Genomic DNA, 16,384 nt, shown 5'->3' on the forward strand with positions numbered 1-16,384 from the left:
TGTTTCTATTTCGCATCAGTCGGTGAGAAAATGCAACCCGCTTTCTTGCTTTTATGCTGCACAAATCGCTCACAATCACTGTTGTCACCATTTGCCCCTTGCGACACTGCACATGCACCAGCAAGCATCTTTGCAAGTTGTTTATGTTTCTTCTCTCGGTCAGCTGTAATCAGTGATACGAATCAACGATACGAAACAACAGCCGCTCAATCTGTAAGTTCATGTGACCAGCGGGAAAACTAAACATGAATGATGGAACGCATCATCAAGAAGAACGCAAATTTGCATCGTGTAACACGATGGGCCATTTGCAGAAACCAACATTGCAATCTCTGCTGCAACCAGTTCTTTTCTTTGAGGGCATAATGTTTTTTTTTGCAGGAAAATTAAAGCTAGAATATTTAATTATACATAATGACCGGTTGCTACTTTTATTATCTGGTAGCTTTCTTTCCTTGCCTTCTATTTATACATTTCTTCTCCTTTGTGAACTATATTTTGTTGTTATTAAATGTTTTCGTATGATTTTATTTACTTCTATTCGTTTCACGTAGACTTTACATACTATTATTATGTTTTTATGATTGTGTTTTTCTTTTAGTTTGTTGTTTTAGATAATGAAATTATGGTTAGCAGTTGTATTGATTACTTTTATGTTTAAAAAAAATTATGGTAGTGTATAATTCACTGTTTTGTACTAGCAAATGGTAAATTAAGGATCTGTCATACATATCTTTCTCTCGTTTAGTCTGTTTCTATCAGTATTGTTTTTGTGTCTTCCGTTACCAACTAGCATTCAAAATTCTATTCAAAAACATACAGTTTCCATTATGATTTTCTCAACTGCCAGTTGCATTTTTGCAAAGTTTTTCAATTGCTTTCACTCTGTTTATCTGTCTGTCTTTCACAAAACCATGATTATAATCTGTTTGTTTGTCTGTCTGTCTGTCTGTCTGTCTGTCTATCTGTCTGTCCTATCTGTTTATTTTTATTTCTCATTTTGACCGTTCTCACAATCTCACCGCAAAACTACTCTGCTCTCCTTATCATCATCTCCAGCCCATCTCCTTCCAGAAGTGCCTTCAAGCCGTTTCTAATTGGGATTTTTTTCTTCTGCTTTTCTTTCTTTTTTCATTACCGTTTCCGTTGTGTATGTTCTGCAAAAAAAAAAATAAAAAATAAATATATAAATCAAATCAAAAACCCAATCCAATATATCTCTCGCTCTCGCTGCCAATGAAACAAACAAATGTTCGTTGTGTTTGCTACAATTGTACTATCACCATACCAAAAAACTTATACTGCCAACGAAACAACTTGAACCGATACGCTTCTCTATTGAAACGTTTCAACTTAAACTTTCCATTCGTCAATGAAACAATTTGTGTAATCTAATCAAACCTACCTACTGGAATGCAAATACCTCCCCGTTTAAATGGGTGTCGCACCCTGATGTTTTGGGGGAAAATCTGTTCCGTCATCTGGAAATTGCATAAAACTTCAAATGAACTCATACTCCAACAACAAAAAAACCCACACATGAAAAATGAAACACAAACACACACACACACAAACAAACAAACACATTCGTGCGGTCAATACAATATGCACTCGAAATACATATACAATCAACGCAATTGTACTGTTCACTACTTTCGCCAATATACCATCACCATTGCGGCTACGGCCAAATTACCAAACGTTATCCAAAATACATACATACACGCAAACACATGCTCAACCAAAAGTAGCTGCCACCACAGTCAAGGAGGTCGGTAATGGACGCTCGCCCCTGCTCCAGGATCCAACGCTCTTCGGTGGACGACCGCAGCCGTACAGTGAGTAGAGTTTTGCTGTTTGATTACCCCTTTCCGTTAGCTTCTCTTTTTAGGTTAGCTTTTGTTCCTCTCACTCTCTAGTTTTTGTGCGGGTGTAGTTGTGTGTTCTATGTTTTGTGTAGAGTGATCCATTTGACGGTGATAGCGTTTTATATCGAGTTAGTTTTATAATTATCATGTTTTTTTCCTTGGTTTCGGTTGATTTTGTAGTCTTTCGGTTTGATTTTACACATAAAAATGGATTCTTTTTGTTACGATAATAATCATTCCCCTTTATAAGCTTTGTTCATTTCATCATCATATTCATTTTCTTAACCTATATTCCCCTTTTTTCCTCTCTATCTTCATCTATCTCTTTCTTTATCTTTATTCTACGCTTTTAAATAATACGCTGCACTGTAAGCTTTTGACTGCTTTATGTTTTGGGTACCGGTAGCAATCCGATCATTATGATTTCTTTAAGCATTCTATCAGAATGGCTCCTGCTCCTGAACACGACGATGCGAAGATTTGTGAAGTCGAGGAGATATTTACGTGGGGTGATGCTCTCTTTACTTTGCAACATGTATTATGGAGATATTATGGCAAGGAAGAGATTGGTCATATCACATTTTAATAGATTAATCTAATATTATAATGCGGACCAAAATTCTTGGATGCTGTGTAAATAGACATATTATTCCTTCATTCCCACTGGCTTTTATCGCTTCCAGCGAATGAACAACTATCACCAACAGTTGCTTGACAACCATAGCCCTCCGAAGGTAAAAGTAAGGTAAAGCTCCACTTCGTAAAGCTGCTTTGAACGAACAATCCCCGTACTTGGAAATGTGACATGTAGCAGTGAGGTCTTGAGCGTAGGTGTCAGTTTGTGCTAGAGGGTTTTTGTTTTCTAACCCAACAACACGCCCACCGTGAACTGGTTTACTTTTTCTTCTGTCTGTCAACTTGTATAACCTGTAAAGTGAGAGGTTTGGAGGTTTTAAAGCCTGTTTTTTAGAGCGTAATGCACAACCTTGCGGTGTAGCTTGAATGGTCAACGCCTAATTTTGTGAGTGTTTTTGTGATGTTGGGGGGAAACTAGTAATGAAAATTCTAGCATTCTTTTTGTAAATATTGTTCTTTAAGTTTGTTTTAGAGTGTTATTATTTATTAACCGAAATTAATTATTATTTTGTAATATATTTTTTAAAAGACCTCCTGAAAAGTGGAAAGTTTACTGTGAAACAATATTTTTTTCTTTTTTGCAAAGCGATTTATTAAGAAATTAATATATTCGTTCTTTTAAATAAATAGTGCAGCTCAAATGCTCTAGAAACCTCGGTCGCGTTAAATTACTACGTCAATAAAACGTCAGTTGTCGATTAAAAACGAACGATAACGAATCAACTCTCGATGTACCTATGCCTGTCCTTTTAGCCTGTTTTTTCCTACCCCAAAACATCGATCCAATTGGCACGCGATAAGCCGTATGCGTTGTGGCCGTCGAGCGTTTAACTGAAAAGCGAGGCCATTTTGCTGGTGCTTCGGAATGCAGTTGGTCAACGTGACAGCAGCTGTCAATCAAACATACGCACACACACACAGGCATACACTTTTACCCCAGAATGATACATCGCAGTAGACCGGAAGGATTTGCGCACGTACGTACAATGACGCCACAAGGCCACCACTGATGGTGATGGAAATGATTGAATTATAAAGCTACTGTAGCCTCGAAAAGGTGACGCTAAAACCCTATGCCACTCACATACACCTCCGTATACACATGGGTGTATATGTATGTGCTCTCGTGACAGTTGACTGACCGGTCCACGTTGTTCGGGTTCCCAGGGTGTCTCCACCATCCGTTCACCATTTGTCAATCAAACCGGCCACCGACCGACCATACACCATCATTTCGGGTGGTTTGTCGTGATGCCTCACCAACCCCCACCAATCGTCACCCTGTTGCACACAGCTGGAAAATGGGTGACCGTCGGCCATTTTGACAATCTAATTAACACCATCGGATTCGGCCGGGCATTAATTTCCCGGGATGGTTTTGTTTGGCGGGGGGAGGGCGAAGGCTTTCGCACGATGGATGCACGAAACGCAAACAATGTGTATTATGTCAATTTAAATTATAATCCCAAATATTCGCTTATGCTTTTCTGTTTGGAATGTATCGGGTGTGTTTTAGGATGGAAAATTAGTATCTTGCAATCGATTACTCATTTGGATGGAGAAGACGTCACAGTTGCCATAGAACACACATCCGGTGATGATTTTAATCCTTTCATGTGTGTGTCGTTCGGTACACATCTAAACAAAGAAGTGTACATTTATCACCTCGTTTGTTTCATCTGCTGACTATGGCTGTGATTGATTTGATGCCTGTTAATATAGTTTATACTATTCAGCCTATTTGACTATTTAGCAGAGAGGAAGTTTATGACACGTATTGTTAGACCATATTATTACGAATTTCAATAATTACCATGAGATGAATGCTGTGTGAGCAAATACTAATGAAAATGTACTTAAAACTAAGAATAAAGATAATAACAATCATTTTCACTGCTTTGGACCCACCAATAATTAATAAAATTCTTAAAATAGCATGATAGTTTCAAGTTTGGTTGACTGAAATTGGTAGCCCGAGACTTCTGTTATTATGCTTATTATTTATCGAACAGAAATGAGTGCTTATCGTTGGTTTAATATTTAATTCGTATTGTTATATTCTTTTACAATATAATTTAACTTAGCAGTGTGGCCAGACCATTCTACACAAACATTTGTAAATAAGTCAATTGAAATTGAATTAAATCAGATGGCAGTCTTCTTCTGTGCTCATTCTGTGAATACTAGAATACTAAATTATATTTTTTGTTTGTATAATAAATTCATTTAACTTTAAATCACCTCGATAAGATCCAATTTAGAATGCGTATATACCTACCACCAGCTTTTTTGCTAGAACAAATGAACAATATTTGCAATATATTCGACGACTTTTTCACTTGTTACCTTTTTGTATGCGAGTGCTATGAAGAGTTCTTAAAAATACATTTTTATAAGAAAAGAGTTCCATGTGTGAATAATATATTTTCTTCCTTTCTTTGATGAATACGAAAACTCGTTTCCCTTCATTTTGCACACTGCAAAATGAAGCCACTTCTGAAGCAGATGGATCGGAATCGAAGTTCACAATCACAACGTATATACAGCGTGCTTATTGACTTTCACCGTTTCACGTATGGGAAATAGCTTTCGGGTAGAAAATCAAGCACCATCCAGAGGCGCTTTTGTCTGATTGCAGAAGAATGCATTCTTAACGATTTCCCTCCGCATTTGCGCTTTGAAGTCGAAGTGGTGGAAGACGGTGTGCTGCTGCATTAAGCAGATGCTGAAATGAGATGAAAATTTGCATCTCACTGTTGATAGGTTATCATTTTAAATGTTTTTTTTTGCTTTACTATGGTAGGACGAAGATTATTTTACTGTATATTGTGGACTTTTCATATTCCTAGAATGTTTTATGAATATTCATACCCCTTTTCATCTTTACTTATTTTCTCACTCTCGTTTGTATCATATAATTCATATTTACAATAGTTTAAACCTTAATTTACTTCCGCATGCTTTTAACTGAGCTCTACTGCCCTCCATAAGCTTTTAATTTACCGTGCATTGATTGCTTTAATCGGTTTTCATCCAACCCAACCAGCTTTACCGTCGAAAAAATGAATGGAAATTTCCACAGAAAACTCCTACCCACCGTCACCGTTTTCTCTCGCAGTCAATTCAGCTGCACTTTTCGCACCCCAGAAAAAAAAAAACTCAAACACATTTTACACGAACCGGATGGAAATTCCATATCCGCTGCCAGCACCCAATAGCCGGGGGAAAAAAACAAAAAAAAGCGTGTTTTTATTGTCATGTGTGTGTTCCATTTTCACATTCCTCAACCCGTGATGATTCTTTTCATTTATCTCTCTCTTTTTTCCACTGTTCTGTTTCCGCTTCGCTTCCGCATACAATCGCTCAAATGTTTATTGGCTTGCACGCACGCACCTGTGTGTATGTGTGCTTGAGGCGTTTTTTTGTTATGTTGTGTTTTCTTCTTTTTATGTGCGTTGACAATTATTATTTTTTTCTTTTTCTTGCTTTGCTTTCAGGTAAGTACCTTTCACCATCACATACACCCTACAACGAGTACTCTCAACCTACTCAGGGGACCCGCTCAAGTAAGTAACATCCTGTCCCTGTAGTGCACATTCTTCCCATACCCTGAAATCATGTAGTCAAGCCATCCTTCATGAATTTCCTTTCCAAATCAAACGTTTACGGCAAGCTTCACGCCGGATAATACTTTCGTTCCGCAGCTTCCGGTAAGCTGAGTTTCCGGTGTGCTAAAAGTTTAAGTTACGTTTCACTACAAAAGAAAAAAGTTTTGATTGAGGGTTTTGTTCTAATAAGGTTTCAAAAATGTGTTCCAGTTTTGGAGTTATTTTTCATTGATCGGTTTGTTTGCTCTCGCGGAATACGGTTACTCGCAGTGATGGTCCCCTGGAATCGGTTGTTTTCATTTCATAAAAAATTAATCACCGATCCGAAAAGTGGCAGTGGATCTTACTTACGCGGAACTTACTTACGTTCTCGCTATCCGACCGGAAGATACGCTCACTGACGTTCTCCGGATCTTCCTATGCAGTGGAGTGTAAAAGTTGAAAAAGTTAAAACACTCCACTTCGGTTCTTTTGTTAACCTCCCTCCTTATGTTTCTTAAGTTCGGACCATATCCGGCTTGCTACCAAAACCGTTTGTCGATTTGGGGAGATAGTTTCCATTTTCTTCCACCCAAACTCGGACGCAAGAATCGATATTTTCTTTCTGTTTTTCTTAGACGAAAATCACCAACCCGGAGGCAGGAACCACATGGTGTAGGATTATTCTAGTTGTGGCAATTATTTTTACGTTCGATTAAACTTTGAAGAATGATTTCCAACCAGTGTCGGACGAAGCGGAACTCTCGGAGTTTGAGAATGATATCTTGCCCATGTCTTCCCCTTCCCCCCATTATCAGGTCTCACATCCACCCCAAAACGCTTGACCACCATATGCAACCGATAAGCTGTGTCCCGTTTTGCGTTTAGTGCACTTTTCGCTTACTTTTCCGAACTTTGGCACCCTGTTTTATGCTCTCCCGGGGTTGCGGAATGATAAGCTTTTCATCGCTCGAACATGTTGGCTGTGGTTTGGTTTTTTGGTTAGTTTGGTTGGCTTGGCATCGTTGAAAGTGTTAAATCCGGTCGTAGCTAAAGCCATCCTTCCTTTCGTGCAAGCGATAGATAAATCTTTTCGATAATGTTTTCGGGAACGCTTGAAACGTACGGCTGAAAAGATGTAGTTACCGCTGACACGTTTTTCTTTAGAATTGGAATAAAATTCAAAACGTGCAGTAAAAATATTAAAAACAATCGAGTGCATAATGTTAATTGTATGATATCACTAGGCATACAGACAGTTAATATTCATCTAGCCTAAATGATCAAATAATGTCATTCACGGTGACAATTTCACGAACACGAAAATCAATCCGTGGGTTAAGAGACATTTCCGTGGGTTAGTTTGTGTTATAACCGCAGGACACTCTGGGCATCACGATTTACTCTAGAGTATGGTCTGCAATGCCAACAAGTCATCCAAAGCAATTATTTAGGGTTTTTAATACCAAGTTTCCTAAAATTTCATTTCATTTTATCTACGTATACGTATTTTTATAATAATTCATTTTACCGGAATTCATGTTTCGTGAACATTACTCACAAAAAAGTTACTAAACCTCATATACGAATGCCAGATTATCTCTACTTTATTGAAATATTCTATTGCGTGGTGCGAGTGAAAAAAGGATTATTCCGTATTAGTTATTTTTACGTTTTTAGTTCAACATATTAGAATTAATGCGATACTCTCTGGTTTCTTTGCGCATTTATAAAAGAACACGTGAATTCATCTGTGGTTGATGTCGCTGTGCGTACACTCTTTTTTATTTCCGTCTGTCACTGAACTGTCACATATTAGCTTGACTGACAGTTACGTTACGTTTACGTTTATATTCCTAGTTGCTGGAGTTTAACCGCTACAGAATCATTTGAACAATATTAGAGTTATGTCTTTCTCAAGCAAAACCAGAGCAGATATAGACAATATTAGCTGTGAAAACTAAAGCACTTCAAATACCTTCTTGAAATTGACAGTTTTCTATAGTGCTACGCTTGAAAATTGTTGGATCATTATCGCCAACCACTCTGAAAATTGCACAATTCTCCGCAGTCCATTTCCTCGAATCCCTTTCCCATTTCCCTTGTGGATCGGAAACGGATTGATAGAAAAGTTCAGCGCGCGGTACTCGTCACAAAAATTTGCTCGCTAAAAGTTTTTCCCAGATGGGAAAACTTTATCCATCCCGGTGAAACACGAGCCCAATGATAAGGCACACACGTGCCCGCTGCATAAGCCCCCATAAAACTGATTGGCTGGCTGGCTGGCGTTATGCTGTGATGAGCGTGGCACGAGAGAAAAATAGCAAGTAAAATTATATTTTATTGACCGATCCACCGATCTATCAATCAAGTCTCTCGCCGCCACTGTTTTGCCCCTGTTCGGCCTTAATATGCTCAAGGGCGATATTGTATTATTTGCGCTGGTGGAAATGGAGGACTCTGGACATGGCGCTGGTTATTTTTAAACGTCCAACTTGAACGGAATGGGCATTTATAAAATCTTTCGGTTCATTTGGTCGGCTCATTAGCGGACACTTTGGCCGTGCCCAAGTTACTTTCGGTTGCCCTCTGGTGGAAGGGGAAATTGAATCAGAAACTTATCACCAGCAAATCTTCCACCCCTGTGTGCCACCGATCCCGAAGGGCTTGGCTTGGTCTTTTCACCCGCCCGAGTAATGATATGTCACGCTTCACGCCTCTTAAAAGGGACAAGGTAAATCCGATTAGTGATTTCGGAGTGTAGCCGTGCTGTATTTTTTTTTTTTGTTCGGAACCAACAAAAGAAATATTTTTCTCCCATTGCCCGGTGTTGACGAGAATGCGAAACGAAAACTGTTTTGTTCGTCTAATGAAACGGGGGCCGATTGTAATGAGAACCAGCGCGCAGCGACACCGTCGCAGCAAAATTGAATGATCGAAATATATTGGAAAAACTGCTGCTTTCATCAGACACGCGCGCGGAAAATTGTGTCTTCGTCTGCTGCTGCGGTCTGCACACTCTCCGTGGCTTCTTCGGCAATCAAAGCTCGATAAGAAACGACGAGAGCGACGGCAGCCCGGCGGCAAACGATAACAAAGTGCCAAATCAAAATGCTACCCAGCATCTAAGAAGATTCTGCTGCTGTTATTGATTTTCAAGACCCATTCAGACCAGCGGCCGAAAGCGAACCGAATGATGAAAGATTATCTCAACCTACGCTTTGTATGGGTGCATGCGGCGAGAAGTGGCGGGTGAGAACGAAACATATTTGGGCCTCATTTCGCTTCCTTATTGTTTCCGCAACCGAGAGGCCATGTTTCATTTCCACGATCGATCGATGATCACTGGAACACGCGCGGGAATTCTGGGAATCGAAAAGGGAGAGAGAGAGAGAGGGAAAAAAAATCCACTCATAATAAATAATGCGCCAGCACCATCAGTCTCTTATTGGCTTTTCGATAGTCGCACGACGATGGCCGCTGATCCGTATCGAAACAAATCCATAACCATCATCGTCTTCTTCATCATCATCATGAGCGTTTGCTTTCTTCTTCCTAGCTTCATTTATGAACCACTCGGATCAAAGGGAAGCGCGCATATAAGCGGGGAGCACCCGAATGGGTGTGATAAATATGATGGATTTGGGCTGGAAGTGGGCTTACGTGATGCCACAACACGGCCGATATCGATGATATGGTAGATTTATACGCTTCATATCACAACATCGATTCGATTCGGAACGCCCAAGCGTGGCGGAGGCTTATGGCATTATGCTGGCCAGAGATTTGGTAGACAAAAAATTGTTTAAGTCAAGCCCGTGTGCGTGAGTGTTCGTTCGAAATATGTTGATTTTCGAACCCCGGAATCAATAAACAATGAAACGAAAAGATTAAATTCCATTATATGTTTTTATCTTGCTTAAACAATGCGAAAGCAACACAAATTCCGAGTGTAATTCATGTACAAAATTTGCGGAGAATTAAAAGCAAAAGAACGCATGATTATCAACGGTCATTTCTTTGTCTTAATCATTTTACGTACTCATCTGTGACGCATGGAACACTCTTTAAGTACGAGCATTAAAATGCATTAAAATACCTTTTTTATGTTGTGATTAATATAAATATATTTTATTAGTTAATTCAGCATTATTTTGGGCAATCATTTGAACTGTTTTGTATAACATTACTGCCATCGTTGCGTACGCGCCACGTAGCTAACAGATATTCCATGCATAAATCATCAACATGTAAAGCTTCCGGGTGGAAGGTAAATCCTGCCATAACATATAAGCTCATATGGCGGTATTTTAATCAAACAACGTGAATAGACCACCACTAACCCACCTGCCCATAACGGACCTTGTTCCGTTGTTCCGTAATCATGCAAATCCCTCGAAACAAGCACGGCGATACACATACAGCCAGGGGGGGAAGGCACAGTGTCTGGACGAATGTGCTCATGCATTTGCTACTAAATTAAATCTGCCCATCATCTCTCCTCTAACGTCTCACGTCGCAGTTCGCTCATGCCGACATGCCCCCGTCCACACAATTCCGTTGGACAAGGTTGCCATTCTCGTGCCACACGTTAGATTTGGAATGCCTTCAAAGCGTGCTTAAAATTCCACCCAGTATCTTGTAGCTCTTTCTTGCCGCACACCGGAGCGTCCGGAAATAGACGAGAAATACAAGAAGAGACTCTTCCACATCCTCTTGTTTCCCTCCGCACATGTTTACACAGTCCCGCATTGACTTCTTGGAAGCGGACAAATTTAACTTCCGGCGCACCGCCCTGTTTGTTCCGGGTTTGGGTGGGGGGTGGGTGGGTTTAAATGTAGCGATCTTCACCGAGCTACATGTTATGCAACGAAGAAGGTGTAAGAATGCTTGGAAGAATGCAGTTAGTCCTGTAGGCCAATCCACAGGACCGCCTCGGGGACAGATGGTTAAGTCCGATCGACAGGTATGGAAGTTAAATGGAAACGTTAGTTTGCTTTTTCCCATCCATTTGGCTACATCTTTCAGCCTGTTGTATCCTTCCTGCCGAGGTTATGTTCCTGTTCCAATCGGGGGAAATGTGGTTCCACTTCGAACAGGGAATTCACGGGACAGGAGCTGAGCGAAGGCATAAAATAATTCAACATATCGCAACAATGCTGTGCAGTGCTCGTCTTATACCCAGCGATAGCTCACCATCACCCGATTCAATTATCTCAATACAGGGGTAAACGGCAGCACGAAGACGGTATTCGTCCCAATGCATATTATTGAATATTTCATTGGTTTATTCTTGACATCGTTGCGACAACGGTTCTCCGTTCCAATGGAAAGCTAATGCGAAAGAAAATGGATATACAAATCCTTTTCTTGCTTGAAACTTGAAAGCTTACACAACAACGTTGCATGATAGGCGCACAGCAACAAACACTATCCGAAATGTGTCTTCAAACGAAATGTTTGTCAACCCGGATTACAGTGCAATGCACAGCGTAATTGGTAATAGGACAATTGGGTTTCTCTGTTACATTTAATTTTAAGCACATAGCTAGGAGCAAAACTGCATACATCTTCCATGAGCGTGCCGTGCAGGGAGTGTCTTTTTTTTTATTCCTCAGAAATAATCCACCGCATGTTGCTTGCACTGGGTATGTGCAACGAAGTGGAAAATCGGTTCCCCATTTTTATGCTGCACCGTAATCCTGTTAGTGTAACTCCATTTGTAACGCTTGTTAGGATTAGTGTCAAAGCCACCGTAGTAGTTGGTAAGGAAACTGGTTCATCTGAACGCCAGAACAAACCACAGCATGGGAATAGGAATGTGTTATTTATGTATTTATGTTTTGTGCGCTTTGCATTATGTGATGCAGCTGAATTCATGGTAAACGAACCGAAACCCATTTTATGAATGCCATTCTTTTTTGTCAACCAATCAAAACATTCACACACGCACAGCAGCAGAGCACCAGAGAACGCATTGAACTGTTATTAATGTGATTAATTTCACGTTTCGGATGGCTACATTTTTCTAGATTAGTCCGTAATTACTCATCGGCTGCGTGCGTTGCCTGCTTCATTCCACCAACGCTGACATGCATCAACACGCGCATCACAGCTGCACCGGGGGCTTTGTGCGTGTGCGTGCAAATGTTTCTCAACCGCGTACGATAACGCACCATGACAATCATCGCCGTTGCCGCGCCATCGCACGACACTCTGCACCGGTGTGCACTAATTAGTGCAAAAATTGTGTGTCCAGGAATGTTGTGGCGGCTGGTGGCTAAGAGCTACCAACTGTACCGTGACCATTTCGGGACGGAATGTCGCCTGCGATTAATCATGCTAGCGAGTGGGTGTGGGAGGGAGCATAGGAAGGAGGGTTTTCCGATGGATACGCCTGGACAGTCGTGTTGAAAGTGGAGACGCCTGGTCGCTTGTGCTGAAAATGGAGACGCCTGGTCGTTTGTGCTGAAGGTGGAGACGCCTGGTCGCTTGTGCTGAAAATGGAGACGCCTGGTCGCTTGTGCTGAAGGTGGAGACGCCTGGTCGCTTGTGCTGAAGGTGGAGACGCCTGGTCGCTTGTGATGAAAGTGGAGACGCCTGGTCGCTTGTGTTGAACCGATGAAAGCGCTCCATAAAGACACGTGTGCGATGTTGACTGAAGGTGAGGAATATTTTTGATCTCATGACTGGAAACTACTGGAGCATTCGAATGGCGAGTGTTGAATGACGTTCGTTGCGACCGTGTGGTTGGTGCATAACCTTTCTAAAAACTAACCCACATTCAGGTATTTTGAGGTATGGGGATAGTGCTGCTAATTAAAAAACCACATCGGTGCTAGTGGGCATAATTAATTTAACATAAATAGTACCACACGGTATCAAATTTATAATGAATTTTTCAGCCACCGGCGCTGATTTGGAGCCATTTATTACCCTGAAGGGCAAATTGTTCCGAAACACTCACACATTATGCAGGCAGCAATCCCTTTTGGCAGTTATTTTTTATCCCATCTGATTGTACGTACGTCAGCCGGCATGAGTGTGATTAAAAATAACCCAGCCAACAGCGTTGGCCAGGCTCGCCAGGTTGCCCATTGTTTTATTCGCAATTAACTCGCACTTCCTTTCCAGCGGAAGAAATGTTTTTCTTTCATTAATCGCATGTAAACAACTGAAACATACAGCAGAAACCTTGATGGCGTCCATCGGAGAGTGACACGTAAAATAAAAAGCTAAAATAAAAGCCGAAGTCTTAGCCGAGTGGAAGAGTTATGATATGGCAACGTGTGTACCCACTAGGAAGAAGCACTAGGAAGGATGCTGAAATATTTCCACCATCCGGGCCCTGCGATCACTTTGCCTGGCTCATCAGCATGCAGAAGGGCAAATTTGTAATCGAGAATAATTAATCTTTTCCGTCAAGCGGCGCTGAAGAAAGGCGCACACACACACAAGGCAAGCAATTCGCACCCAGTGCGTAGTGTGAAAAGTGTCATCCCGACGATTATCGTTCTCTCTGTTCCGTTGGGTCGGGAAAGTGGTTGGAGAAGAAAGAAAGCAAGAGGGGAAGAAGGGGGACTGTCAGGCGACATTGTTGCAAAATTTTCTCGCGCGGAGGGGATTCTTTTCCCCCCTCACCGATCGTCCCGGCACAGAATTTCGTTTCCTTTAAACCCGTTTTGACGTTTCGCTACGCTTCGGCGACAATTAATCAAATCAAGCGAAATGGAAGCGACTCGTCGACAAAACCGAACGAAGGGCGCCGTTACTGTGTCACGTAGTAACGAACCTTTGGCAAACGGGAATGGCATGGCAATAGCCACACTCGCGCATAGGGTGCGAATAAATAATGCGCATCCGTTGTACGGGCGGTAACGGTGAGTTTCCAGAGTGATGGCCACCGAATGACGGTACGGCATTCTACGGGAGTGTAAAATTATTTTACCTCATTGACTGCTACTTCCAATTGCTAGAAACAAACATCATTTCAAGCGTCACCCAGTGAAGTGTATGAATGTTCTTAAAATGAGTGAACTGAAGTTGAAAGAAAATAATAACTTCAAATATTTGTACGCCACTAACCTCCAGAACGTATGATCCTTGATGATCCATTCCTTTCACAAGCAAAACTTGAGCGCTTTTTTTTTTTTTTTGGGGGGGTTTTTTTTTTGTTGGCCTTGGTATAGAAACCTCATCACTATTTTGTCAGCTCTTCAGTTGAAAGCTTTTCCTGATATTCACGTGTACTTCAATTGCCACCGGGAAGAGTTGACATCCACCTCCCCAAAAAACCACTCTAACGATGGCAGTCGAAAGTCGTTAAAATGGAAATTCAATTAAATGACAAACCGCCAGTGTCCACAGGCTCGCGATAGAACGTTTATAGCAATCGTGTGCATCTGTCTCTTTTTACGGTGACCGTTTGTTCAATTCATCTCGGTGCGCCTCTAGACGATCCGCGGTGTGTGTGTGTATTTGTTGTCCGAAACCGGAAACAGCCGAAAGCATAATTTTCATCACTTCTTGCCTTGCCTTCCCATCGGAGGGAGAGTTGTGTTGGTGTTTCATCGGAATTCGGTGCTCATTGCGCCAAGAAGACTCCGGAGCTGTGTGCGAATAAATGAAGCATGTTAGGTTGGCAATGTCAATGAGAACCCATTGTATGCTGTTTGTTGCACATACTCGTTTTGCTTTGTATCTCTTCTGCGGCAGCATTGGCTTAGGTTTAGATTTGGAGGGGAAATTAACGGCATCGACATGTTTGCCAACGGATGGACAATTTTAATAAATAAACATACACACACCCTACGCCCGAGACCATAATTTAGCACTCGGCGTTGTGCGGTGAACGAATTTTGTGATAAGAAGATTTGGCTATAAATTTATACCATAAATATTCAACGATTCTCCAGCAGAGCAGCACACACTCGGTGTACGTGTAGGGGGAATGCAGTTTATTAAAACAGATTCCAATCCCACCTTTATTGGCAATCGGAATGGACGGATTAATGGAATCATCATATTCAATTGACTCAAGCCTCGCTTCAAAAACGGTGCCAAAACTATATTGGCCCCGTCATCTTCGAACCTAAATCGATAAAAGCCTCCGGTGTGGGGCCATTTTGCCCACTGCTGATTGCAATGCTTCGGTTATTCAATTTCAATTGCCAGCAGGCCAACCCGGACTGTACGGCAGGCCTCATACACGCATCATGTGCGCACTTTGATGCAAATTTCCATTTATCCCGCCCTGAGAACTCTCGCCTCCCTCTCGTTCCCCTAGCACACACACACTCCCATACAATCACCCCATGGCCAGTTTTCTGTCATCTAGTCCGTGTTTCGGGAGAAAAATGTTTTCCCCTTTCTTTCCCCCCTTTCTGCGACAATTCGTGCCTCCCTTTCCCGCCGTTCGAATCGGGGAAACTTTTCGATACAATATCGAAAGTCAAAGCACCGGAAACACGTGCTCGTTTCCGTAGTTTTTTGAAGGGTGGAGAGGGCGGATTGTGGGATCAATGAAATGAAGCCTTAGCCCGAAACGTGTCGACGACAGCACGTTTGCGTGTTTGACCTTTTGTGCTTCCGCGTCACCGCCTGCAAGATTTCCCGGAGGTCCGGTTGTTTTGTTGTTTTGTGGAAAACTTAACGGTTCATTTCGTACGTGCCTTGGTGCAACGGTGTGTGTGGGATGCTCACTGCCGCGGGTCCCAAATCGAAACCCGGGGATGAAGCCATCTCGTGCCCGGCGTTTTTTAGACAGAGGGGGACAAATTTAACCTCAGCAACGGTTGCGCTACGCCACTAGTTTACGCCAGGCGACGGCAAATGTCTCATCGATGGGAACCATTTTATTTTTCTTCTTCTGTAGGCGATATTCGGTCGTACAGAATAATTCAATCATTCGTACACAAAAAACCGGCAACCGTTCGTCACAGCTGTTTTTTCCCTTGCCCACACCGTTTGTGTTTGCCGCGGATCGAGTTTGTTGGAGGGAAAAGTTGGGTCCTCCGGCAAGCAGTATGCCCCCATCTTGTTGCTTGATGAAATTCAATTTCCAGGCGGCAGTTGTGAATTTCCAAAGTTTGGCTTTATTGTTTTTGTATACCGTGCGCTTTGGGACAATAGTAGAATCCATATTATTAAAATTTGAATAAATTGTTACAACACTTAACTGTTTATTAAACTTAGAATGAGTTATTGAACTAGTGAAACACCACCAAAACTTTCTGGCAATCAACATTTTTTATCTGAAAATAGTACAATGTAGTATTTCATAAGAGCGAATAT

At 41.6% G+C, this 16,384-nt stretch overlaps 1 protein-coding gene across 5 annotated transcripts in view; it reads left to right on the plus strand.

Moving 5' to 3' along the window:
* LOC128298762 (heterogeneous nuclear ribonucleoprotein L) overlaps positions 1-16,384 on the plus strand; it is a 180,293-nt gene that overhangs the window by 140,344 nt on the left and 23,565 nt on the right. The window contains exons 7-8 of one of the 5 annotated variants that reach the window (XM_053034540.1): positions 1,749-1,838; positions 6,002-6,070. The exons of 1 other annotated variant lie outside the window; for it this stretch is intronic. In XM_053034540.1, the coding sequence (XP_052890500.1) occupies positions 1,749-1,838; positions 6,002-6,070 (159 nt within the window). The remainder of the gene's footprint in view (positions 1-1,748; positions 1,839-6,001; positions 6,071-16,384) is intronic. 3 more of the 5 variants (XM_053034541.1, XM_053034542.1, XM_053034543.1) reach the window with 3 other exon arrangements.

This window comes from Anopheles moucheti, chromosome 2 (assembly GCF_943734755.1).
Source record: "Anopheles moucheti chromosome 2, idAnoMoucSN_F20_07, whole genome shotgun sequence".
NCBI classification, from domain to species: domain Eukaryota; kingdom Metazoa; phylum Arthropoda; class Insecta; order Diptera; family Culicidae; genus Anopheles; species Anopheles moucheti.